This window comes from Amphibalanus amphitrite, unplaced genomic scaffold, assembly GCF_019059575.1.
Source record: "Amphibalanus amphitrite isolate SeventyFive unplaced genomic scaffold, NRLGWU_Aamphi_draft 001270F_arrow, whole genome shotgun sequence".
Classification (NCBI taxonomy): Eukaryota; Metazoa; Arthropoda; class Thecostraca; order Balanomorpha; family Balanidae; genus Amphibalanus; species Amphibalanus amphitrite.
The window spans coordinates 19,900-47,305 of NW_024882763.1; the positions used below are offsets into that span (position 1 = coordinate 19,900).

Sequence of the window (27,406 nt, forward strand, 5' to 3'; positions counted from 1 at the left end):
TAGTTGATTTGTCGCTCATTTTCATGCATAGCGAAATAAATGCAACTAAATATATAAAACAAAAAAGCAAAAAGTTACCTTTAAAATTACCTGATAACGTCATCAAATCCTCCTGATAAAAAAGGATTAGAATGTTTTTCTCATTGAGGCGATTAGTGACGCACGTGTTAGCGTCCGGTGAGTCGGTAGTTGGTCGGTAGGTCGAAAATTGTTCGGTCATTTTCTTATTTTATGCTAACTTATTCATTTTCGTACTCTAGCAATATAAACTTGGTGAGTTCATGTGGTTTATGTGATCAAAATTCAGTTCGACACGGTTTGATTATTATATTTGGACCTATTTGCTGCGTCGCATTCGTCTACCTTAACCGGAAGCTTAAGCCTGAGCCCCTTACAGTCGGTGACACACCAGGGAAATAAGCTAAAATTAGAGCGCTCTATTTATTGCTCCCGCTACTTCACCGTCTCCCATAGGGTCCTGTGTTGAGCTGGTGTCGAGGCTCTAAAAATGACGCCGATTTTTGCACCCTTCTCACGAAAACCGCTCGGACCGCCTGGAAACCAATTGTTCCGCTCTAAAAATTTCATGATCGACGGGAAAATGAATGAGGAAAAGATTGGTCCTGAAATAATTCTGAACTCCCTGTAGAACATATCGAAATATGGCTGCAAACTAGGAGCATGTCAAAATCGACAAAACAATACAAATAAACTTACCGGGATTTTTTTATTTTCCATGCATCTGTGTATGAAATCAGTCGGTTTTTCGGAAAGATCATCTTCTGTTTAATAAATAATTCCACAATTGCAATCGAGAAAAAAAAACATTTCCGCTGTGACAGCAGTTTTGGCATTGTGCCAGTATTGTGGCGTGCGCGGTGCTGCGTGGTCGTCGGGACGGAGTTGTGAGTATTTTCGGTGTTTTAAATGGTTGATGGCCATTTGAACCAGCTTCATATTATTTCCTACAAATTTTTGCATCAAATTATTGCTTTGAAAGACCATTGAAACCCCTAATCTCTTCATGAAACACGATCATATTCATCGTCGACGAAAATGGCGCGGGACTCCATGTGCATTCCGATCGAAATAAATCGTAAATTAAATAATATTCGATGATAAGTATCATATTCTAGTGACACATTTTTATAAAATAAGGCATAAACTTTGCAAGGAAGTCAACATTGGATGATTGGATTCTTATTTTGCTCACATATCCTTGTAGTAGTCAAATGGCTCAATTGTTAGATAGATGGAAGTATATGTTTTGGCTTGATGTTTGCTGTGAAACCACCCAGCCACTTGCTGGTTGAGTGGTTTTCTGATAATTACCTGATAATCATTTCTCCTTTTCCTTAAAAGAAACTAAAATTCCTTTCAAAGTAATCCATTTTAAGGAAAGGCGGCTTGCTCATTGGCATTTCATGTTCTTGTTTTGTTATTGCTGGCAGTATTTTGATACAATAATGCAATATGAATTTTTTGCAATAATAAAACCTAAGACAAACTTAGTTAATGCGTCAATCAAACACCCAACAGGAAGATTGTGTGTCCTTGTGACGTGAAGTAGAATATTCTATGAATGTGTTATATAGAATATGCCAAATATTAAATTAATTATTATTTGATACTGATAGCTGAGCAGGTGAATTATGCCACAATATAATTTCATTTTCTGGTTTTGAAATAGCCGGCAGTATCTTACTTCAACAAATGTAATATACATGGAATACATGTTGTTATGTTACCCATGTTAAAAGTTTAATAACAGCCAACAGAAGGAGCTGTTTCAGCAGATAATGTTTGTACCTTATGCATTACCTTTCTTTTCTGCAGGACCATGCTTCCGCTGGGTGGTCGACATTTGCCTCCTGAAGAAGTTGAGCAACATGAAGACCACCAGATGAGGTGTCTGCAGTTCATGTGGAACTCTGCAGACTACAAGTGTTATGCCAACCACAACCAAAGTGCTGTGATCATGGAGGCATGAACCTCATGACAACATTCAGATTTGCAGTTGAACCAAAGTGTGATTCAAACCACCTGTGGCATCTCACTCAATGTGTGAAGCTGTGAACAGTGTGATTATTGTGCAGTGTTCAGCTGCAACTAAGACATTTATTAGTGACTTGTTTTGCAATTAGCCACCAAAAGCATTTTTTGGGCTGGCTGCTGTAATTTGTTGTGCACTGCGCAATAGTGGTAGTGTTTTGTCACTTGTCAAGTTGTCAGTTGTGCATGTTGCATGTTTCTCTTCCCTCGGCCCTCATTATCAGTTAAGTGGTGAATTGGCATCACTCAGTCTCCCCAGATCTCCATTGACTGTCTGTCAACCACCTAACTTGAGATGGTATTTGCTAATAGTGTCAGAAAAGAAGTGATTGTAGACATTTTTAGGAGTATGAGCTCCGTTTCATGCGTGTTCCAGTGGTCATTTTGTCACATGTCCCATAGTGTAATAAATGGAAACTGTTGTTCCCTTTTGAAGGTACTCGCGGATGCAGAAAGCGTTGGGCCTAATTATTAAACGCACCCTCCTATCAGCGACGCACGAAATCGACAAATATCATCCTTTTTAGAACAGGAAGAAACGAAAACTTCTGAACATAGCTGTACCTACAACAGTGCATAAGGAATTGAAATCCTGGGAGTTTTTGAAATTCGGAGAAACTCCAGTTGTCGACAGGTATGCCCCCTTGCACGTCAAAGACCGCCTAAAAAACAAACGTCTACAAATGAAGGCAGTATTCGTATGTTCGTTGTAATTGCAGCAGCCTAGCAACATGTATTGCGGTCCGATGGCGAATTACACTCGTGCTCAAAAACTATGCCGGTAACTGCCAATGCACTTAGGTCATAGGTGAGGAGAGAAAGGGTTATGTCATATATCAACATCATAGAAATGGCTTCATCTGAGCTGTGCCTATTGTACGTAAGTCAACCAATCTATGCATTTCGTTTCTTGCAATCTACTCATGCTTTCACTCCAGCTTCAGAGTAATCATCCCATATTGTACGTCTTAAGATATTGATTTCTATGGCGGTTTGCAATTACTAGCCACGTCTCACCTCAGTTTGGTGGCCCCGCATCGGCCCACTCGGCCGCTCTAAAATTGACTTACGGAGGAGGATGGTGGCTTTTATTTTAGCTTCTCCGCCGACTGCGGGGAGCGCCGTCGCCGAGGTAGGAGCAATAATTAGCTTATGTTTGGGACTAATTTCCACGCTTAATTAACATTTTAATGTTATTTTAATTAATTCATGTTAATCTTTGACGCATTCTCTTTCTATTGATACCATCCACCGGTCTGAGAATTACTGCCTTGCTGCGTAAGGGCCGATAAAAGATCGCGCTTTTAGGGGTATCTCTTCAACATGGGGCAGGAGCAATAAATAGAGCGCTCTAATTTTAGCTTATTTCCCTGGTATGTCACCAACTGCTTATGATTTTGTGTAAATGCAATGATTTATTCTATTATCCTCAGTTTTCATTTTTGTAGGCTGTATCATATGTATCCAATATCATATGTATAGCGTAGGGTACTGGGATTATTGGTTTTAGAAACTTCTGAGAATTTGGTTGGTAGGTACTCTGAGGGCTGTTTCAGTTTGGACTTTGGGTCCTTGCAGTGTAAATCTTTGCTGTGTGCATCATACTTGGGTGACGTCAGCCACCTGGCTCCGCCCACTCTCCGCCGGCATGCTGGAGCTGAGCGGCTGCAGCCTATTCCACGTGCAGCCTGCAGGGATCCGTTGCGCGGGGGGACTGGTGATTGTCATTGAAATAACAGTTAAAATGTGTTCAAATGTGGTTAATAGCAAATAACAATGTGCTACTGAAGAGAGCGATAATGATACCCAAAAAAAAACACCATACAAATCGCTTATATTAAGACATGCTGGATGGTAAACTTAAGTCTGCGCCACTCCTCTCTCCTGCTGTTACTGTTTTCGTGCTGCAGGAAAGAGAAGTATGCTTTAGTAGGTAACATCACACAGGCGATGACACAGTGGTGTCGGTGGGACTAACAGGAGCCATAGCCCTCACTGAGCAATGCGCACGCGTGCTGCAGCATATTTCATTTTGGCTGCGCAGCTGAACAGCCCTCTGGTTTTGAGGCATTGTATGAAGCTTACTGATCCATTAGCTTGGTGTGAGAGATCTGTAGAATCACATCCTAATGAAGACCTAATCTCATCATTTTAACCTTGTCATGGCCAGTAGTATAATTATGCTGCAACTCATGCAATATATGAAATTATAGTGAAAACATCCAGGATAAGAAATATTTTATAAGGGACAATGGCTCAGACTGCTGTACCAATGTACAACTGTGCTTACCTGCCATATAAATAATATTGGCTACTAATAATCACCACATTCAATATTGGCATGGTGTCACTGATTATGGAAATCAGCATACCTACTTCATACCTACCCACCTACCTCCTTCATGAGTGATGCTGTTCAGTAAAAAGTATCTGATCAGATAGGTACATACCTTTAAATGTACCTTCCTAATAAACTTGCCTTAAGCCTAATATAAATACTTAACAATAAATAGTTATGGGTGTGAATAACAATTAACATACAGTTTCACACCTCATTAGAATTATATCAATCAGCTCAATGACCTCTATTGATCTGCATTTTGTAGCATCGATTAATCACAAATAATCGTAAGCGACCTACTTGACATTCTAAGAGCTCAAGAGGTCTGCTGATAACAAGCATGCTCCATTAACGAATAAAACATCAAATCAAATAGTGCATCAAATAGTTGGGAAGAGAAGAAATCAAACATGAAGTTTAGAAGCTTATAACTAAAGGATCTTTTACCAAAACACGTCTGTGCTGTGGAAGTGTACTTTTATGACTTAAGTGCTGGAAAGTTTGAGCTGTTTGTAGCAAACAATGAACAGCTTTGTTGAAATGAAGTTACAAAGCATTTACCACTGGAAGATACCATGGAAAACTAAACTATATGATGGATGCAGACAAGCAAATCATATACACTTTCAGAAGCCCTGGCTTGGAATGCATATTTCAGGCATTATAAGACTAATGCATCTGTGAGTGACATTTACCCTGCAGACACTGAATAATTTGGCTGCAAAATGCAAAGCATCCCAGGACAAAGCACAATTTGAAGAATTGTGAATCTGTGATACACAAGTTAGCAGGACAAAACAGTCACTCTCCAGTAACCAAATTATAGAATCATGCTCGCCCCCTGGCCAGTGAAGATCCTCTTGACTTAGCATCGATCTGCATATAATGAAAGATAATCTCCATTATGCATTCCATTATGCATTAAATTTGAAGATATGATATCTACTAAGGTACACCATGGGCAGTTTGTTGCAATACCATTCAAAACGGGCATGGAAAACCAAAAGCCCAGATAAAACTTCCAAGCAGTCATAAAAGTGGTCAAAGCTCTACCAAGATACCCAAACATGTATCCAGAAGAAATACTTAATCAACCTCCATCATAAGGCATCAAAGGAAGAAATATGACAAATCTATCCAGTATCCATCTATCTACTGACGTTGGAGAGGATAAGAAATTAGGAGAAGTAAAGAGAAAGAGACAGGATGTTCATTGTTCAAGTGCTCATCAATCCAGCTAGAGGATCTCATTTTATGAAGTGATTGCTGCACCATAAGAAGATTCAAGTCATGGACACTGAACTGAGGACTGCAGTTATTTTTGGCTCAGCTGCATGAAGATACTTAGAAAATGGATTTAGATTCAGCAAGCTTATCCCAGCTCTTGTACTTCTCTCTGTTTGACTGCACAGCTGTAATGATATGCAACTATCATTTTTCTCTTGGTCATCAAGCAAGAAATTGACTTTTGTTCCATTGTGAGAAGAATTTTGTGCAAACCATGCGAAACATTAAATTTTACTATTGCTGAAGCTTGAAATCTCCTCTGCAAGAAGCATCGTCTTGGTGTTTGTGATAATTTGGACGCCTTGTTGTCTGCATTTATGGTTTGTCTAGTGTGAGAGGCTGCAGATTCCTGGATGCCTCTCATTGTGTCTCATCTGAGTTTATGTGAGAATCATATATGTGTGCAACTGCCTGTGTGTTAACACCATTACGTGCTCGTGGCGGAGTGGCGCTCCTTCACAACCGTATTGTCATATGCACGTGTTCGCTGTAGTTTCCAGTTCAGGGACAGGTTAAGCCGCCGACACTCGGATCAGAAGTATGGTCGGAGGGCGTCGTCTATCGCCCCCGGGCCGGGACATGAGGCCCATGCCCCCGATGAGGGCCGACCACTACCCGCCGGCGTACCCGGACCGTGAGCGGATCAAGAGAGAGTACCGCAAACCGTCGCCCGAAATGCACCGCAGAAGGTAGGTGGAAAGCGGCGTCACCTGCGATTTACGGTTTATTACTTTACATCTCTGTTCTGTCGATTTTTCTTGTTTTTGGTAATATAAAGTCATCATGAAAACAGTCATCATAAAGTCGCATGCGCCGCGGTGTGACCTGTCCCTCCACCCCGGCAGCCGCTCGATGACGCCGCCGATGAAGAGGCGTCATCCGCCGTCGCCCGGCGGGTACCGCGCCGCCAGCCCGGGCATGCGGCGCCGGCGCAGCCTCACCCCGCCGCCGCCACCGTCCCTGCGCCGCTCGCGCTCACGCTCACCGCCTCGCAAACCGAGGTGAGCGGGACTTGAATGGTGGAAATCCGATTGTGATATTGATAGGGTGCTAACATATCAGAAGACGCTTCAGATACGTGCTTCTTAGGATGGTGATGTTAATGTGGCACACGATGAAATGCCTAGCTGAGGAAGGAAGAAATGCGACTTTGCTAAATGAGTTGTTGGTGTTTTCCAGAGCGCCCAGTCCTCCATCTCGCGGATCGCATCGTATGGGAAGTGACTCGAGAGATTCGCGCAGGAGCGTTGAAAGGTAAGAAATGCTGTGTGATGAGTTGTGTTGCAGGAACTTTGTTGACTATCGTGTAATATGACCTATGGGAGTCCAGGCGGTTCTTCGATAAGTTCTATCTTTTATATCCTGACAACTGGTTCAGCATTTAATTGATGTGGCATTTCCTATTTCAGGCACCCCGGTGACTTTTACGGCCCATGGGGAACCAAGATCGCCATTCACGACCTGAAGAAAATTACTGTGGACATCAAGAGAAACCTACCCAAGGGCAAACGAAGCACCTCGCCAATCATCAGACGGATCATTAACGCGGACGATATCACACTTTATCGCAGAAACGGTTCGGATCGCTTATATTTATAGCTCAGCACGAATTTATGTCGCATTCCGCACATTCTGTTTTGACGATGTTTTGTATGTGTTCGGTGAAGCTCAGCGGCTGGCGGCTGACGTTACTCTACCCCACGCCAGGCGAGGGAGCCCGTCCGCTTCTGGAGCGGCCCGAGCTGCGCGCGGCCGTCAATCGGCGTTTCGATGACGCGCCGCCGCCGCCGCCGCCGGCGCCGGCTCCCAACGAGCCGCGCGTGGTGGCCATCATCCGCGAGCCGGGACAAGCCGGCCCCACCGGTGGGTGCCGCCATATGGCTGAGATGGCGCACTGGGGGGACGAATGAAGCTGATGCTATTTATACACTCACGATTTAAGCGGCCATAGTAACTGCTATGCTCCATGTTACAATGCGTTTATTCAGTGCTTTGGCGATAACTCGCCAGACAGTTTCAGTTGACGGTCGTCTTTTCTTCCCCGTGTTGCAGTTGATCGCCACGCTGACCGCGCGTTCGAGCATCACCGGTCCCGTTCGCGCGACCCCAACTACGCGCCGCCGGTGGAGCGGCAGATGCCTGTCGGCGACCGCATTGACAGGGACCGTGCCGAGCGCACCCAGCGGCAAGTAGAGAAACTCGAGCAGATGGAGGTGGCCATTGACCGCAAACTCGAACAGATCCAGCGCTACGAGAGAAAGTATGAGGAGACCATGCGCGATGAGAAGTATGGGTGAGTGGCGGCGGCCGCGCAGCCGGCGGGCGTCTCTCTGTGGAGTCTATCGAGTAGGTATGTCCCAGAAGAATGTACGAAGCCGGAGCCCTGCGTAAGTTGTCGTAAGCAAAAAGGAGGAACACGAGCCAGAAATAGTGGCTCGTCACTTCTACTTCCCAACATTTCGCGGCGGTATCAAATAAAGCAGCTGTAAGGGACCTATAATGCGTTCGGGTAATTTAATGTGCGCCCTAGCAATGAAAAATTTAGAAGTACCAACTTTGATGTTGTCCAAATGTTCATCTGCCATCGCCGACCAGAGCATCCACGTTCCAGACATCGATACGCTCACCGGTCTTCTGACTCACGATACTTCTGGGAAGTCCAACGAAGAATGCACAAGCACCTATTATGATTATTTCTTAGTAATCGTTTTCATTCCAGGAGGCCTACCAATGCGACTCGCTGGCGCAGGGTCACGCTGTACAAGAAGTTTCTTCAACAAATGTATTTCTTCTTTGTCTGACTGGTCGGTGGCGCACGATTCCTATTGGCCGCCGTTCTTCATCCAGTGCACGGTGGATGTCAAACCGAGACTTCGTATTTTATTTTGGTGTTTATGCGCGACCTCCAGACTTTCGACGACTTCGACGTCCCTCCTGATTCGTATTATCCTGAGCCAAGGGGTAATGAAATGGTAGCCCAGGGTTGTAACTGTTGACACATCAGCATCGCCGGGCCATTATTCTCGCTTAGCGTTGCAAAGAATATTTCAGGAATGAATCAGGAATTTTACTGGATTTGTCACATGAAGATCACTCAACGAAAGGAAAAGCTCTTAAATTGACCAGTGTATGCTCTCAGTGATGCTTGAAGGACGCCAGCACTTTACAAGAAGCGTTTGTGAAGCTTTGATACGTGAAACAGGTTTTGCTTACGGCGGATAATTGAGAGCTCACCAATGGAAGTCTGCAATCTGCAAAGCGTCGGAAGAAGCGTATCTTCTCAGTATTCAGACATTGGATTCGAATGGAAGCATTCATCCTTATTTACGCATATTTTAAACCCAAAACACCATCGATCGATGGACCTTTTTTGCTATCATAACGAAGCTTCGAACCAGCTCTTACTGTTACGCCCTATCAACTATTCAGCACGGTGAAAATCGACCAGAGAATTCGTCAAAACGGAATATTCTGTGAATGGTCTCAGGCGTCTCAGCAGGAAGTGTACCGTCAACCGAACGGAGAACACACTCAGCAGCCAAGAAGTCAGAAATACGCCATTTGAGGCAGAGGCCAGTGTCCCGAGGAACGTCCTGAAATACTCAGCTGACGCCTGTTCACCATCAGATGAAAATCTCGGGAGATTTTTTTCACTTGCAATCGATGGAGTACAGCGAGGTCGAAAATCTAAGCAGCTAGTGTAAGTTACGCTGTAGGAAAAGACAACACCGACTGCACTAAATAATTGCCATCGCAAATGTGCTTCGAACAAAATGTGATCATGGTGGAGTGACTCCGGATTTCAGGAACCAACGGAATCTGATCAGACTCGCAGACTTCATTAATCATAGAAATCTGCCTGATTGTTCATCGCCATAAATATGGCGAAGGCAAGCTGCATAATCTTTTATCGATTTCGGTTCTTCCATGCACCGCAACTTTTCATAGAAAGGTGCCTCGTCTACTTATGTTCAAGTATATTTCTTCTAAGAATCAAGTTGAGGACGTTGATGAGCTTAGCAGTGCACATTATGAACACCGCAGGGCCCATCGCAGAACCCTCTGTGGAACACGGCTCTTTTCTGATGAGACAAGGCTCGGCAGGCGTCTTAAACGAATGAAAACTGTGAATCCGAACTTCGCACTCGATGTCTTTTTTATTATTGATGTTGTAAGCACGTAACCAGGACTCTCGTCAAAGAAGGAATGGAGTGAAGAAGAATTCGAACAGAATAATCGGATCCCAGCGACAGATGGACAACGAAAAGACAGCAGCTTGAAGATAAAGAAGCAGAAGAAGCATCTATGCACCAGAAGCATTACTCAAGCCTCGATCATTGACCAAGTCGTTTACCCAGATGCAGGTGTCTCAAACTCGGACTGAAGATGGGCTGGTATCAATCGTCGGAGCCCGTACTAAAACAGTGCCTTCGCCCTTCTCAGCATTCTACGGCAGGGTTTTGTGTGCAGAAGCCACACAAAAGACTACGGCCGTGAAAGTGACGCTGCCGACATTGGTCGCTGTCTTGGCAAGTAACTCTTCGTCCATCAAAATCACATGAAACTTTGTGTTTCGTGTGCCGTGCGTAGTCTACAGGGCGTCTACCTCTTCAGGCAAGGGTGTACCTTGATATGTGATTGTTGTGAACAGGTGTTTCTCCGGGACCTGCTTTTTTACACCGAGGACGCCAAATCCGGATTTCGAACTCGTTTTTTGCTTCCATCTGTGTGTGCCACAAATGGTACTCCGAGCAGTGAATGAGAAACAAGAAGTAGTGATCGAGCGTGTTTCATTTGTACCAAGGTGCCTACTGCTTATGCAAGTTCTTTTTGTAAAGAACTGACCGATTTATGGATACATAACGCCTCAAGGATTGACGCCTGGAGAAAGGACATTAAAAAAAAAAAAATTAGTTCGAATGTTTGAATGGACGGATTGACAGAGCCGAGGCCCACGCTAAGCAGAGCTTGTTGCGTAGACGTCGACTCCTACCGCGGGAGAATTTAGATGCCAAAGTTTAACGTGCCCTTCAAAGCCGGACGCGGCCTGTCCCACTCAACTGACCAACTGGCTGCGGATGCCCCCACCAACCGCAGACCATCCCCGTCAGGAGTCTCAAATATCGAGCGCCGGTGCGAATCGAACCCGGGCTCTCACTACCGGCAGTCCGGTGCTCTACCAGCTGAGCTACGGGACAGGAAATGCTCTCTCTTATACGATTCTGACCATCATCCACAAGAGGAACGAATGTCTCCTAACTCTGCCCTCGAAGAATATCAACCTGATGATGAATGACAGTGTATGGAACTTTGAAATGGAGCATGACACATGGAGGCAAACTAGTGGAACTGATCGCTTATTATTTACGCACTTCCAGCGTCTGCCCGAAATGCTTTTTAGTGGGAAATGGATATTGCCTGCTAGGACGGGATGGTGCGTAGTCCTCGATTCCCTAACTACGCGCCGATGCAAGTGCAGAACACCTTATGTCACTCGAACTACAAAATTCCCGCCACGTCGAGGAACAAGACGCGAAGAACATCGCATTGGGAATAACGCCTCTGAAAACTGACTTCTTACCACTTATGGTAGTCATGGCCATCGCCATCTCATTCCTGTATTGATGAGAGTTGTATTGTCCTGTAGGACCGATCTCGCCGAACCCATTCAGCTTAAAATTATACTCAGCCGGCTAAATGGCACCATACAGACTGTTCTTAAAGACGTTAATAGATGTTGAATGTACGACACCTGCTGGAAGCCCGTTTCAATCGCCTACACACCACACATTAATTCCTTCTTGTCCGATAATATGCCCAGCTTGCGAAGCTTCAATGTATGACGCTGGATGCGACTATCAGGGTCGATAGTCTCTGAAGCATCGGCGTCAACATGACCGTGCAACATCTTGAAGACCATGTGTCTACGCCGATAGTGCGGCGACCCAAGTTTTAGTCTTCAGCGCTTCAGGATATAGACGGTGGAGGATGCTCGACAATAGGTGGGCGTCTCTTCTTTGAGACCGCTGGACTGTTTTCTAATCCGCTCAATGGAGGAGAGCCCAAACAAGACTGCTGTACTACAGGCGTTGCTGTACGAGAGAGTTTACACAAGACCTGTGGATTATCGCAAGAACCTTGAACGTTTTGAAGACATTAGTCGACGCCTGCCGTCAAAACTGTGGGATCGAGTCAATCTGCACACCCAGGTCTCCTGAGTGACTAACTACACCGTAGTTTGTTTGGCTGACTGACCCCATCTGAAATAAAGGGGTGATGCTTGGCTGCACCGACGTGAAGCACCTTCCATTTAGGTATATTCATTACATGTCACAGGCAACTGCTGGGTCCTAGACCATTCGACGAAGAAGAACAGGTCTGCCTGCGATGTCCGTGAAGAATTGCATGACGTTTCGTGGATGTGTGAGTCAAATTACTTGTAGCTATTTAACCGACCCACCGCCGAGTGAATGGTCATCAGAACCCGAGGCCGTGGGGACAAACGAGATGGCAATAGCGCCAAGAGTACTGTGATCGTGGAGATGGCACGGTGACCGGGCATGTATGCTGCGTGCTTTGATGCCTTTTGAAGAATGGACGGAAGTACTTCGCAGGCTTACTTCAACGAGCCTAGGACTACCTACTTCGACTAAGAAATTCTTCGAAAGTAATTAGAAAGTACGTCAACGCTGCTGGTGTCTCCTGGGCCCTCACTTCATAACTCATCCGTGTCGCTTGAACCCCTTCTGATCTTCATCACAAACGCGCATTCAGTTCTACGCACTTCTCAGACTACCTTCAGTAGCAACGTTTCGTAACAGCCGGTCACAGTCTGTGCTCTTTCAACTCGACATTCTCACTTCTCCGAGGTGAGCTGCCTCCACTCTCCTGCCAGCTATTCGGGTCTGCCGTGGTATCTGAAGTATCAACTAAACTTCGCCAAAACATGCCAAGCGGAGTCCGCGAATGCCAAGTGGGCAGCGTAGTGCGGTCTGCCGCGTTACCTTGCGGTTCACACGTACATGCATTGACCGTCTACGAAAGTTTTTGGAATCGATGTTGAGTACCCTCGCCACCCTGAATAAGGAAAAGCAATCGTGACTTTAAAAAGGCCGTAGATCATGTATTTGTGATTTGAGAAATGTTGCGTGATTCGTTAGTTTTGTGCTACATGCTGCCGTATTGCATTGCCTCGATCTCATTACACATCTGTTTTAAACTGCTCTATCAGTCATGCGACGTCTAAACGTCTCACACATGTATGCCTTTCAGATTTCGCCATATTTTGTTTCAGGTAACTAACTAATGTGTGTTTTGTGACGTCTGCTAACCATGCTTTTACCCCCTAAAGCCCCAATAAACACACAACCCGTGCCTTAACCTCCCCTCCCCCAGTGTCGTGTGTTTTCTACCATCCCCTGTTTATAACCCGTTCGAACCCGCTTTGGCCCGTTACTGAGCCGCGGTGAGAGCTCCGTGGGTAATCGTGTCCTGAGCACACCCTACCCTGCACAACATCCACTGAACTGAACGTGGCCACTCTTCAGGGACATCAAAGATGAGCGCAAGCTGGTCGACCGTAACATCAGGGACCGACTCGGACCGAAACGCAGCAGGGATGGTAAGAGCGCCCAGACGGGGATTATGACCGGGTGGTCGAACGTGCTAACGTGGAGGTCTGGTGTCCTTTAATATCGTCTGTTATGTGTCGTTTAACACAACAATAAAAGGATGCTTATGTGTGATGAATAAAACGTTTTTGTTTACGTGTCTAGTCTGACCACAGTTTGGCATCACGCAAATTTTACCTTCATGGTCAGTTTTGCAATCTAAACCGGTCCATGACTTGGTTGCGAGCCTGCGATGGAAGTCCGGCAAATCAATGTCAACTCGGCGCTGTTAGGACATGTCGCGTGCTCCCTGCTAGTGCTGCCTGCCGCACGCGTCGTCTGAAGCCCTGCTCTCTCCCCTGGCAGAGTTTGAGCCTGAGGAGGATCACCAGCCGCGCCTGCCCGACTTCTCCCAGCGGCCCAACAAGCCGCCCATCTGGGAGGGGGACAACATGAGGAGGGACTACTACTCGGTCAGTTAGCCGCCCAACAAGCCGCCCATCTGGGAGGGGGACAACATGAGGCGGGACTACTACTCGGTCAGTTAGCGGCCCAACAAGCCGCCCATCTGGGAGGGGGACAACATGAGGAGGGACTACTACTCGGTCAGTTAGCGGCCCAACAAGCCGCCCATCTGGGAGGGGGACAACATGAGGAGGGACTACTACTCGGTCAGTTAGCGGCCCAACAAGCCGCCCATCTGGGAGGGGGACAACATGAGGAGGGACTACTACTCGGTCAGTTGGTGGCCCAACAAGCCGCCCATCTGGGAGGGGGACAACGGAGGGACTACTACTCGGTCAGTTAGCGGCCCAACAAGCCGCCCATCTGGGAGGGGGACAACATGAGGAGGGACTACTACTCGGTCAGTTAGCGGCCCAACAAGCCGCCCATCTGGGAGGGGGACAACATGAGGCGGGACTACTACTCGGTCAGTTAGCGGCCCAACAAGCCGCCCATCTGGGAGGGGGACAACATGAGGAGGGACTACTACTCGGTCAGTTAGCGGCCCAACAAGCCGCCCATCTGGGAGGGGACATAGACTCACACTCGGTCAGCCTCTGCCTACAGAACTCCTCTCAGTCAAGGGGACGTAACATCAGACTGGCGCGGGCTGAGGAGTGATCCTCAGGACTTTGTACCCCGGCGTAATCTGTAAAACATTCGGTCATATTTTGTCGGATACCCTGATTAGCCACTTAGCCAGTTGTGTGACGACCCTCTGTGTTTCAGCATGAGCACCGGGACGGCTTCCGCAGCCGGGGGCGTGGCTTCGTTCGGGGGCGTGGCCGCGCCAGGGGGCGTGGTGAGTACGACTTCTAAACGGACCAACGACGGTACGAGCCAAGCAACCTGTGTTTGGGGTTGGTGAGTTTAGCTAATGAAATGTGAGCCGCTAAAATTGTGAGAAAATCGTAAATCACTTCCTTTATTGTTAATTACGTAATTATGTATTAATATAGTCAGGGGAAGGAGGCCCAATTTTGGGCCGAATAACGCAAAATTGGGTAGAGCTTAGCAAAGGGTGGTTTCTGGGACAAAAATGACCGCTGAATCCGAATCTGACCGGTGCGCACCTCTAACTAATGTTGCACCACTTCCAGAGCACGTGCAACTGCGTGGTTCATCTTTTTTGGAGAATGGTACCTTTTTAATGAATTGCAGTGTAACGTCGTTGATATTTGAGATATTGTTTTGAGATTTTGTCCCTGTGCTACAAACACATGGCGTAATTGAAAGCTGAAGTTTTGCAATGTTTGGGCAGCCGATGACGTCACCGTGACGTCATTTACCTATAAATGGGTTGAAAAAGTCGTCTTGTCCTTAAAGCATTTAACTTTATTCCCGTCGTATGCAAATCAGGGAAGGGAAAATAATCAAACATGATCTATGAACATTTCTGAGTCGGATCATGCTAAAATCGTTTTTGCAGAGGTACATGAGAGTCACATTGAGAACGTGACAGTCCAAGTCACCACCTGACAGATTTGGTCAAACTGGATGAAGTAGTACAGCAGATTGATGAATCACGTGAAATAGGATATTTTTGTATCATTTTTACCGTGTTCTGGCGCTGCGACGGCATTTAAATCCAAATACTGTTCGCGTTGAATTGACTAAATATCGTTCCTTTGGTCTTATTTTTAGTTCAAATTGTATAATTTTTATTTATTTCAAGTAAATATCCATTCTTATGAATAACGGAAAGTCAGCGTGGGTTCAGCTTAGTCGTTACGTGCGTTTGGCTAGCGATAAAAAAAATGATCCAGAATTGTGCTTGTCATGAAGACTGGGAAAGAAAATAAGAAGCTGTGGTTTATCAAAAAGGGCAAAAATCACCTTTGTAAGAAAGTGAAATATCTTAGATATTTGAGGCAAACAATCCAAGATCGAAGCGAGACCACACGATTGACGATGCAGGAACAAAACAGTACCTACAAAAATGATCTAGAACCGAATGCCTCCTCATAAACCTGTTTTGTGTGAAGTGCATTTTCTTGGGACTACATTGCAACTTGCAAGTGAAAATTCATTTGTATCAAAGGAGCATGGATTAGTGATTGCCCTATAAAGTTGAAGCTTGGTGACACCTTCAACATGCATGCGGCTCGACACCATCAGATGCTCTTGGAACACACATGGAACCGTTTTAGACAAAGCTGCAGAATGCAGATTGATGATGACGGTCGCGACGAGCTGAATATGGAGCTCTCCCAACTCGCCCGTCTGAGTCCAAAAGAGATTGAATAGTACCAGCATGCGGCTGCTGGAGAAGGGAGAGCTGGAGCTGGCAGTACGGGCCAAGGAGCTGGCAGGCCGGGAGTATGGACGCCTGATGCGACTCCCTCCGGACGATCCCGCTCGGAAGCTCATTGATAAGACACCGCCACTTAGACTACATTACAGAGGCCACCTCCATTGGATGCGGAAGAAACAGGAAGCCCAGGAGGTGGGAGTGCCGGCGCCGTCGCCGCCAGATGAGGACGTTGCTGGCCTCCAGCATCGACCCTGTTTCCGACGAGTGGGGAAGTGGGTGTGCGAGGAAGCTGGACTGGGTGGAGTGCCCGTAGCCTCACTAACACTGCACCAGGGAGAACCGCCGTGGAAGCAGTACAGCACCAACGTCCACTTCGGCTTACAGCTTCCGAAACCTATCAAGAGGACTGACCCACCAGAATTACGGAAGACTGCAACCCTGGAGGCCCTGGCCGCCTACCCAAATCAAGGTCTCACAATCTGGTCTGATGGCTCTGCCCTAGACGGTACCAAGAAAGGCGGTGGAGGAGCCCTCCTCGAACTGCACCGTGAGGGACGCAAGATCAAATGTACCATACCGGCAGAAGTCGTATGCAGCAGCATGCAGGCGGAGCTGGTGGCGATGTCGGAGGCGTTAAAATGTTTCCTGGGACTGCACCCTCGCTGCCATTCGGTCTGTCCTGCTCTGCTCGGACTCCCTGTCTGGCCTCCAACTGATCAGCCGAGGCCCAGCAGCGCAGGGATCGGCCCTGACACAGGGCATCTGGGCTCTCCTGCACTCTGCCGCGGCCGGGGGCAGAGCTATCAGTCTCCAGTGGATCCCGGGCCACGCGGGGGTCGAGGGTAATAAAGAAGCGGACCGCCTAGCAAACATCGCGGCAACATCAGGCGACCAGCGTCGGATCCCAGTTGACCTGGCCTGTGCGCGCATCGCCATCAGACACTGGGCCGGCCGGCTCACCCTCGATCGCTCCAAGCATCACCCACATCTGGAGAACACCCCTGGCCACGACGACCTCGACCGATGGGGACAGACCACTGTCTCGCAGATCCGCAGCGGCTGCTCACCCCTGGTCCGGGCCACACTCTTCAGGATTGGCCTGGCCACCAGCTCTCTCTGCGGACAGTGCAGCGAAGAGGACACGGTCGTGCACCTGCTATGCGAGTGCCTGGCCGCGCAAGAACGCGAACCTGGCTCTGGGGGCCGCTCCCCACCCTCTAGGATGTGCTCTCGGGGCCGGCTAAATACGTCACGGAGTTCCTCGACCGAGTGGGGCGGATCACGCCACCTGTGGACCAGCCCCGGTCTGCCGCGCCCTAGGGCACGGCCGGCAGTGCGCGGAAGAAGAAGAAGGGAGAGCCGGCTGACGCACCGGAACAGGTGCATCTATCCGAGTCCTGCGTCAGAACGACCAGTCGCTCTGCTCCGTCGACCTGGCCGGCGACTTCACGTACCGGCTGGTTGGCGTCGTACAACTTAACGGCGGTGCCAAGCACTCGGGATACTACCTATGTGCGTATGCCGCGTGGCGTGTACTGTACAGAATGGGACGGAACATATTGTATCATCACGACCAGACGCGTCCGCTGGATGGACGAGGCAGACGTCCTGGGCGAAGGCCACCGCCCAGGGTGCACAGAGTCACCGTGCCGGCGGCCGGCAGCCGAACGCCTCCTGATAGTAGCCGTGCTACATTATGTGTGTTCGCCTGTGCATGTGTGTGTATACCTATGTATTTACCAAAAGAGATAAATACAGCCAACCAGAATAAAATTCTCTTCGGTTAGTTGTTACGTGTTCTTCAATGCTCGGGTATGTGACGTCTAAGAACATGAATAACCACAAGACATTGATAAGAACTTGGGACATAACACATGTGAAACCCTCTGTGACGAAATTTACGCCCAGCTTATTAGGTACGTATGCCAACGTAATAAACTAAAACTACGCCTGTAAAGAACACATCTAATTCTAAAATCTCGCAAGCATGCAATGCCTTACGAATGCTTTGCGGCGCCAACACATATATGTATGAACGACTTCTATACCTTACTTTGAATTTCGTCATGTGGCGTCCTGAAAACGTCATCAGCAATTTTTCAGCTATAGCTTTTGATCAAACCACATAAGAACAATGAAAGCATTTTCCATGCGATTATCTTGATAATCGGCCAAAGCGATTGGTAAACTACATGACCATTTCCAGTCAGGTCATAACCTTTACTAGCGTGATAATCGACCTGAGCCCATGAACTGCGGTAACATATAATATTAACCAATCAAACCCAATTTGCATACTATTCGATGCGTCTCGGTGAGAGAATCACAACGATGGTAAAATGGACGACATGCAAGCATTGTATCAAAAGTTATTGCACAAAAACTATTCGGGGTAAAAACGCACGCTCCGCGGATTTCGCCCCCTGTAGGCCAAAATGGTACCTCCATCCTGACGATTTTTACTTTTTGCAACGGGGAGATATTTTCTGAGCATGCTCAATGCATTTTAAACCCGCCAATGAGCGTATCCTGTGAATAAAGTTAAATGTTTTGTTGTCACATCTCATTTTCTCGTCAATTTACGAATAAATGACGTCACAGTGACGTCATAGATTGTCTGCGATATGCGTTAACTAAAATTTTCATTTATGCAATGAATTTTGACTATAATATTAAAGTTTTGGAATACAACACAACTACACGACAAGTTTTATTTTAAAATATATAAAAAGGGTACCATTCTTCAAAAAAGAAGAACTGCGCAGTTGCACGTGCTCTGGAAGTGGTGCAACATTAGTTAGAGGTGCGCACCGGTCAGATTCGGGTTCAGCGGTCATTTTTGTCCCAGAAACCACCCTTTGCTAAGCTCTACCCGATTTTGCGTTATTCGGCCCAAAATTGGGCCTCCTTCCCCTGACTAATAGTAAAATTATGCCCTCACAAATTCACGTACCTATGTCTTTGAAAATATAAAATGTGTAGTACGTCGCAGTATTCGTGTACTGTATTAGTATTACATAGTAGTCGCAGTATTTTTACCAGAGAATACGAATGCTTGTTTCCTCTCTCATTGACCCGAAAATCTTTATAGGGACGAAGCATCGCTCCGCACATTGCCTGTAAGTGGCGTTTGACCGCCTCCATATATCAATCACGTAGAAAACATGTCCTAAATGGTATTGGGCTTTAGTCACTGCCCGTCAGGTTCTATTCCGAATTACGTGCGGGTGTGGCGAGTGTATGTCCGCCACGAGTGTAGCCTCACGCCCAGTCTGTCGGCAGGTGGTCGGATGTCGCCCACATCGTGGGAGCACGACAAGTACGAGGCGTACTGAGAGCTCGACCCGCCACCGGACCACCCGTGCAGCGGTACATCCCCTCCCGGCCGGCCACCGGGCGTTCAGCGGGCTGCGCCACTCACCGTGAGCCGACAGCGGTGTGTTCGGCGCCCGGGGAACCCAGAGAGGACGGCAGGGCGGCGGTCAGACAAACCGCGTCACCGCCACCGAGCGTCGCGTTTCGTCATCGGCAGTTTCATTTCACAGACTAGCCGCTCATGTATCGTGTTCGCCGTTGTTCACAAAATACAGCCATTATAACGTGCTGGTAACCATGTATTTTGCGCGCGGCTGGCGGCGTACAGAAGTGTCACCGAGGGGGTGCGTCTGCGCGAGGCGCACCGGGCTCACTCGGTGGCCATATCGTCGTCCTTTTTCTTGTCCTGCTGCTGCTGCAGGGCGCGCACGAAGGCGCCAAGGTCGCCGGCGGCGGCGGCGGTGACGGCGGCCTCGCCCAGGTCGAACTGGCTGATCACTGGCGCCAGCTGCCCCGACTGCAGCGCCGACGAGAACAGAGATAATGCCTGCCGTGAGAGACGGTGAAAACGCGGTCAGACGGGCTTTGAATGCACTATGAACGCAGGATGTGGTAACAAAGTGCTGCTGACGACTCTGCATTAAAAAGGCACGGATCAAGCTGGCAGGTCTGCACGAACGGTAATTTGGGGTGATACGTCCGTTTTTAATGGGTCCGAGCGAGAGAAACTTCCGATAAGGACAAAATCAGAAACTAGCAACTTTTCGAGCCTCGGAGACACATTTAGGTTCCACTTTCTGAACACGGACCACATCGAATCGACGTCCACAGTTCGCAGCTCTAATTCCCCCTGATCGGCAGGTCATTCATCTGCTGGAACCGGGGACTCTGTACAGTCTGCAGTGTAGTCCCTCCTGTCCCGGTGGCCCGCTCACCTGCTGGAACTGGGGGCCCTGCGGGGTGTGCCCTCCTGCCACGGTCGGTGGCCCGCTCACCTGCTGGAACTGGGGGCTCTGCAGGGTACCGCGCAGGTTGTGCGCTGGCGGCAGCTGCTCGTTGTTGCCGATCGACGGCAGGAACTGCTGCAGCCGCTCCAGGAAGGCCGGGTTGGACAGCACCGGCTGCAGCGCCTCGGCCGTCATCGCCGCCGACAGGTCCACCTCGGCGCCGCCGCCCGCGCCGCCCGCTGGCTGCGGCACGTTCATGTTGGAGAGGATGCTGCGCAGGTCGCTCAGCTGGACGGCCGGGGTGGCTGGGGTGGCTGGGGTGGCCGGGGTCTCGGCTGCCGCCGGTGCGGGGGTGGCCGCCGGGGCAGACGTGGGCGTCTCGGTCGCACTGGCGGCGGCGGCGGCGGCCGCGCGGCTCCTGTGACCACCGGGCAGCGGTTACGGGGAGAGCGGTGGATGTGGGGTCGTTAGGAGGCCGCTGTGCTCGGACAAGTTATGCAAGGGGAAGTGATACGAGTTGCTGATTCCCAGTCAAGGTTACTGCGTAAAACGGGATTATACACAATGCACAATCCATTTTATTTTTGTGCTAGCAAAAAGCTATCCTACAATAGATAAAATAACTTTTTAAACATATTAGCCCAATGAACCCACAACACCGTCCTAGCGACGGAAGGTGGCGACCACGAAAGTGCGGGAAGAAAGTCGCGAATAAGAAGACGATTGTAGCGAAGCAAGAAGAAAACTGAACGAACCTTGTTGATGCGCCTCTACGGTTACTGAAAACAAACAAAATACGGCATTGAAAGCAGTTCATGGGGAGGGCAGGTGTCGCAATAGTTGTGCTGCTTTACGGTACCAGCTAAAACACGAGCGATCAACATGTCTTTGTGAAGAGAAAAATACGAGCAAACGCGCTTAGGGCTACGCACGCATCGCAATGCATCTGGCGTACTGTATGTGAAAACAAAACAACTGGCAGTTGAGCAAACATGCCAAATTCACAAGCTAGAAGCGTGCTGATGGCTGCATGATCAATGGACGTCAACGGCCGTCGATAAATACGGTTAGGGTTAGATCGTTTGGCCTGGATTTGGCCGCCTGTTCCAACAAGTGACAGCTGGGCGGGCAATATCTAGCTTGTGTATCTAAGTGTCCGTCGGGGTGGTCAAGCCATTTGACCTAACAGCTATACGCGGAACTGCGGTTTAGTGAAGTGAAATAACCCTCGTATTTGACAGGGAAAGCCGGAACAAAGTTTGGGAAGATGGTGATCAGCAGCCACAGTTGTGTGCTGTGTATCGAGTAATTGATGAGACATTTGTTTCGTTTTCGGAAAACGTCTTGCAATATCCCATTACGAAGACAGAAAACCGATGGAAACCCAAGGTGATGCTAACTTATCGAAGATATAATTAACAAGGCGTCCAGACAGAGCCCGAACGAATGATTCGCTGTTCCCCACGGGAGTCCCGGCGCAGTTCGGTGTGATAATGTGTCCGTGTGTCTGTGTGACCCGCTCACCCGAGGAGGCCGGTGAGCCCGCTGTGTCAGTGTGGTAAGCTCTGAGTCTGTATCGCCAGCTCACCCGAGGAGGCCGGTGAGCCCGCTGTGTCAGTGTGGTAAACTTTCTGTGAGTCTGTATCACCCGCTCACCCGAGGAGGCCGGTGAGCCCGCTGCCGCCGACGCTGCCGCCGCTCAGCAGACTGATGAGCTGCTGCTGGCTCATGCCGCTCAGCAGGTTCTGCAGGTCCGTCTCACCAGACACTGCCGGGACAGACGCGCGCTCAGTCCGGGACCACGTCGGGATACTACTGCACGTTCCGCACTACACGGGGCTCATGTGCATTGTGTACTCTCTCTTTGAAGTGTCGCTACTAGAAAGTACCGCTATCGCCTCCCTGGTTTGAGAAATTTAGAGCCCTGGCTTTGAAGTTGAGAGGGTTGGCCCTTGAAACCGTGAAAACGGTACGGGCCGGCCAGGCGGCCAACCCTCAAAAACTAGGAGCTCTCAAACCAGGGAGCGACAGCGATACTACCAGTAACCATACTTTCAAGAGAGACTATACCGTGCATTCGCAGTACCTTGATAATTTTTGCCTGGGGTCGAGAGGAATCTGACCACAAAGGACAACCACAAAGCGACTTTGGCGTCGTCCATTGTCCACAATTTGTTAATTATTCTACGATAAGTAACTATGTTATCAATGTCGTGACAAAGTGCCCATTATCTACCCAACGAACTATAATTTAGTCTAAACGGCCGGTCGACACCGAAATGACGCGTACGACCGATGACGTTCTTCCTCACGCCAATTACACACGTCTGAGGCTCTCCGACTGGCGTGCGCCGTACCTACCGAGATTGGACAGCTCCGACGGCAGGTTGGCCGGCGTGGAGACATTGGACCGGGAGCTGCCTGGCGTCGGCGGGTTGTTCAGGCTGTCGTTGATCTTGGTGCAGTACTCCTCATCCTTGTCAGTCTTGGGCTCCTGAAATCAACACACATTCGGAACACTGTCAGCCAGCTCCAGTGAGGTCTCAAGATCGGAGATTGTCCGATCGAGGCCGTAGTACGACAAGTAGGAAGATGCCGATAAAAATCGATATTTTAAGTACCTGCATCCAGAAGAAGAATTTCCTCGACGACGACTTGAATTTCAAAATGTACACTCTTCCGGTAGTGCACTGAGGAACCCTCTTGTATTCGACATCGTCAGGGAAAATAATGAGATCCTGGAAGAGTACAATAATGTCAGAACACGTGAATCGATAACAGCAGCAAGAATAATTGCAAATAGCATACAACGTAACATACAGGGTGACACAAAAAAAGCGGTCATCACCAAAATTCGAATAACTTCGGAAGTTTTATTCAGATCATCACCAAACTTCGGCCACTTTAGGTCACACCTATGTAGCTGACATCCACCAAGTTTCAAGTCTTCACTACGAATACTTTTAGTACAGTGTGTGTTTTACGGACGCTCCACAATGTGCTCCGGGTGAGCGCCCCGGCGCTGCAGGGCGTAGGCACACCTGCATCCGGCGGGCAAAGTTGCCGATAACCCGATAAGAATAACGTTTCAGGGGTAGCACACCTCTGAGCACTGTCTCCAGAGGCCATTGCACTCTGTAAAGTGCACAGCCATCGGGTTATCGACAACTTTGCCCGTCGGATGCAAGTGTGCCTACGCCCTGCAGCGCCGTGGCGCTCACCTGGAGCACATTGTGGAGCGTCAGTAAAACACACACTGTACTAAAAGTATTCGTAGTGAAGACTTGAAACTTGGTGGATGTATGCTACATAGGTGTGACCTTAAGTGACCGAAGTTTGGTGCTGATCTGAATAAAACTTCCGAAGTTATTCGAAATTTGGTGATGACCGTTTTTTTTTTGTGTCACCCTGTATAACACATCCACAATTTGTATATAATTGTATATATAACACAATTGTATTGTACACACAAATTGTTTATATAGCACATCGACATTGATCAACAACCTGACTCATTGGATATAAGTGCCAAACAATATTAAAACATTTATTTTGTAGGCGATCTTACATCTTCCACCACACCCGACTTTCGGTCCTTCCAGCAAAAATGCATGAGGCCATCCTCTGACTGGTAAACGTAAACAGAGCCCTTCCTGGTGTCGGGCGTCACCCGCTTGTCGGCAATGGTCATCTTGCCCGCCCGAAACTCGACCAGGTTTTTACTGGTGGCTCGGGTTGCAGTGCCGAAAAGTGCAGACATCTGAAAGCAAAAAATTGTGATTTGATTGGTGTTGCTAATCAATGCTTATACAAATTCTAGATAGACCTTAAGGATAAACACCACAGCTAAAATAAATGTGGATATTTAGGCTGTTTGAAGCAGAAACTGGGCTCAGTGGAACCAAGGCCCTATACACCAGTGGAACTATAAAGTATGTAAGTAGCTTCATGTTGAGAAGTCCATGTAATGCTGGAAACAGTTCTACTAAATTCAGCATTCAGCAACTGACCTTGTTAATGAAAATATGAGGAGGGGCAGTAAATCTTCGCTCTTGAATCTTGTCTCAGAGATGTTTTGATCACAAATCTGAAAACAAATGTAAAACAATAACAACATTAACACACAATACAGTAGTGAGCCCACATAAAATATTTCAATTTAGGTATTTCAAGGCTAAATATGAAGCTGAATTTCGACATTTATTACATCAGCCCCTTCCGACGGGCGACAGGCCAGGCTGGAAAACATCCATACACTACGCCGGACGCCCGTGAGACCCTCTTGCGCCGAAATTCGGCGCAAGCGATTCTGCGCTGAAATTTCTGTGTGATTTGCGCCAAAAGTTAGGTGCCCATTTGTGCGAAAATTAAGCCCTTTTTATATAAACACATGTGCACATCTACTGATCAAGGCTATATGAACCAGACAGAGTGTTCCGGGGCCTTGTACGCTCTCCCGTGTTTGAGCGTCCGAACGAGTTTTTTATTTTTACGGAAACCCAATACCTCAATAGTCTTAGCGCACTCTAGCTTCATGCCGTGAAACAAAGCTGGAGCCGTGAGTTCCGGGGCCACAAATTTGTGCCGATGTTAATATCGGCGGAGCAGTGTGTTCGAGGCTGGCGGGAGTCAGCGAGGGCTGGGCAGCGGAACAGCATGTGCTCTAGCACATCACCCTCTTCTCGGCACACGGCGCAGAGTGCCGCGGGGCACCGCTTGTCTGGGCACTGCTGGCACGCCGCGGAGTGGAGAAAGCCGATTCGGTGCCGTATTGAAGCGAGCGGCCCCAGTGGCCCGCCCTCATCTGGTGCACCGAAACGGCATCCTCTCGGTCCTCCCCGGGGATAGGGAGCGGCGGCGTGCTCCCGAGGAGTGGCTTGAATAGTGATTCTGAGCAGTTGTCGCGCTCTGCGCCGCACCGTGCGATGCGAAGCCGCACAGTGAACCGCCCTGGTCAGCGAGTGGGCGTTTGAGGGCAGGGTGGCCGCCTGTTTTGCCAGCCGTCCGCGCTCTCATTTCCCTCGATAACGCAGTGGGCAGGAACCCACTGCGGTATTGCTTAACAACGCTTGGCGATGTTCAACAAGGTCTTCTTTACCTATCTTCACGCCGAGGGTTGAGGCCTCACCTGGGCGGGGGCCGCCCTCCGCTGAGTTTGAGCGGCTCACTAGTTCGAGCACGCAACGACCGGGACGGGGACGTTTCGTCCCGCAACCTCTCCAGAGCCGCCCGCGGGGCAAATCTGTGGCTAGATTGACCAGCGTACCGCATAAATTCGGTGATCGTATTTTGCCAAAAAATTATGCAACTACCCTGCGCTGAAAAATTTGTCCGCCGCCATGCGCTGAATTCGGCGCATGCGAAGTTACGCCGGACGTGCGCCGAAATTTTCGGCGTAATCCCGCCACTAGCCGGACATATTCAGCATTAAGTGTATTTTCAAGTCCGGGCGACAGGTTTATCAGTCCCCTTGGGTCTTTTGATAGGTGACCTATCAGCCCCCTTTAAATAGGTGACTTATCAGTCTCCCCTTTACTAATATTTACTTTAGGTCCGCAATATTTTTTTAACGAGAAAAAATGCACATTCTTACACTATTTGATGTCCTGAATTCAGATATGATGCTTAAATGCATCAAAAATGTAAAATAAGATACTAAAACCCCAGCACATTTCACAGCACTGCTGCACAATACACACTGAAGAGCAAGGCCGTGTAAGTTACTGAAGAGAAAGCACGCTTCCGCGACGAAAACGAAACATACAACGTTGCCCTATAAAAGAAAAAATGATGCGGATATTCATTAGCTTTCGACGTTATGAAAATGACGTCAAAATACCAAAGCACAAGAAAAACGGTGAATAAAAAAGAGGAAATATTTAGCAAAGGTAATAGGGCATGAGAAAATGATCAGAACATAACCTAACCTTACCTAACCTGACCTACTGATGTTTGCCTACTGGGAGAAAAGGAAAAAGTGGCTTGCATGAATAGATTGCAAGCAATGGTAAGTCAAATATTTTTAGGTTAAGTGGTTATGCATCAGGCTTCAGGCCTTCGGCCTGAAGCCAGATACACAACCACTTAACCTAAAAATATTTGACTTACCATTGCCTGTAATCTCTCCTAAGGCATTGCCTTCGGCACTGCACCGCTCCGCCACGATTATTTTGACGTCACTTTCCTTACAATTTATTATCATCTGTAATTTCGCTCAACCTTGGTTGGATCATTTGTAGCGGGTGTGCCGCGCAGACGGTCTTTTGACGCGTGCAGTTCCGGTCGGAGGTGGGGCCGTTGGTGGTGATACTGGTGATGTTAGTGTACTGGTGCTTTTAAATTGGTTTCTAGAAGGAATAAGTATCAGAAATGAAATCAAGAGGTCTTAGAATATTGTGTGAATGACTTTTATTTACCCCTCTGTTTTGCGGACCTAAAGTAAATAAATACCCCCCTTTTGACGCTGACTTAGGTATCAGTCTGAGTCCTCCTAATTGATGGGTGACTAATCAGGAAAAAAGCCCTCCATTTCAATTTGAACTTCAGTTTCGTAAGATGCAGGAGATTCGGGCCAACCACAACCACAAGCTTATACGGCCTAGACCACAAGCACCACAAGTAACGAACAAAAGGTCAGCAATATGAAGCGCAAGTCCCGCAAGTCACAACACATAAATATCTTTGCAGTACAAAACTGGACGTAGCTGATTGAGAACTGGAGTAAATTTGATATATTTCCCGGAAAAAGTGAATTATGCGAATATTCCTTTTTTGTCAGAAACTAAAAGGGCAAATGAAATGTAGTGTAACGGAAAGTTGCGAATCCACCAAGTCTTGAATCATACTTACAATCCACTTTTTTGTTTTCATTCCCTGAAATACATTCCTCCTTGAAGTACCCAAGGTCCAAGGAAGTACTTACGAAGTTCTTGGTGATACTTTTCTCGGGATTGGGAATTGTCGCTATTTCGAGTAGTTTGCTCTTGGTTTGCTCTACATTAAAAATTATTTTATTTCTGTGACGACAGCTCTGACGCGACACAGACATTCAACGCTGCCTTCTTATTATTTTTAACGTCATGCTTTTTAGGAAAAC

General features: G+C 48.0%; 2 protein-coding genes across 45 annotated transcripts; one reads left to right on the plus strand and one right to left on the minus strand.

Moving 5' to 3' along the window:
* The first annotated feature begins 98 nt into the window (after positions 1 to 98).
* Positions 99 to 19,658, plus strand: LOC122371696 (serine/arginine repetitive matrix protein 1-like). 33 transcript variants are annotated; one of them, XM_043348222.1, is made up of 11 exons: positions 99 to 177; positions 6,174 to 6,369; positions 6,526 to 6,681; positions 6,860 to 6,934; positions 7,090 to 7,256; positions 7,388 to 7,543; positions 7,733 to 7,973; positions 13,228 to 13,301; positions 13,657 to 13,763; positions 14,524 to 14,627; positions 19,331 to 19,658. In XM_043348222.1, the coding sequence occupies exons 2-10, from the start codon at positions 6,221 to 6,223 to the stop codon at positions 14,611 to 14,613; spliced, it is 1,215 nt and encodes a 404-aa protein (XP_043204157.1). In that variant the 5' UTR covers positions 99 to 177; positions 6,174 to 6,220; the 3' UTR covers positions 14,614 to 14,627; positions 19,331 to 19,658. The 33 variants fall into 33 exon arrangements, with proteins under 33 accessions (XP_043204157.1, XP_043204147.1, XP_043204174.1 ...); XM_043348212.1 differs by having other exon boundaries at positions 134 to 177; positions 14,524 to 14,596; XM_043348239.1 differs by having other exon boundaries at positions 134 to 177; positions 7,733 to 7,865.
* On the minus strand, positions 19,645 to 27,369 carry LOC122371698 (proteasomal ubiquitin receptor ADRM1-like). Of its 12 annotated transcripts, none has more exons than XM_043348248.1 (9): positions 27,233 to 27,347; positions 24,321 to 24,397; positions 23,879 to 24,070; positions 22,932 to 23,048; positions 22,672 to 22,804; positions 21,967 to 22,078; positions 21,066 to 21,089; positions 20,359 to 20,728; positions 19,645 to 19,910 (listed from the first exon to the last, which is right to left on the minus strand). In XM_043348248.1, the coding sequence occupies exons 3-9, from the start codon at positions 24,068 to 24,070 to the stop codon at positions 19,734 to 19,736; spliced, it is 1,125 nt and encodes a 374-aa protein (XP_043204183.1). In that variant the 5' UTR covers positions 24,321 to 24,397; positions 27,233 to 27,347; the 3' UTR covers positions 19,645 to 19,733. The 12 variants fall into 12 exon arrangements, with proteins under 12 accessions (XP_043204183.1, XP_043204182.1, XP_043204185.1 ...); XM_043348247.1 differs by lacking the exon at positions 27,233 to 27,347 and adding an exon at positions 26,938 to 26,971; XM_043348250.1 differs by lacking the exon at positions 27,233 to 27,347 and adding an exon at positions 26,924 to 26,945.
* Between the last annotated feature and the right edge of the window lie 37 nt (positions 27,370 to 27,406).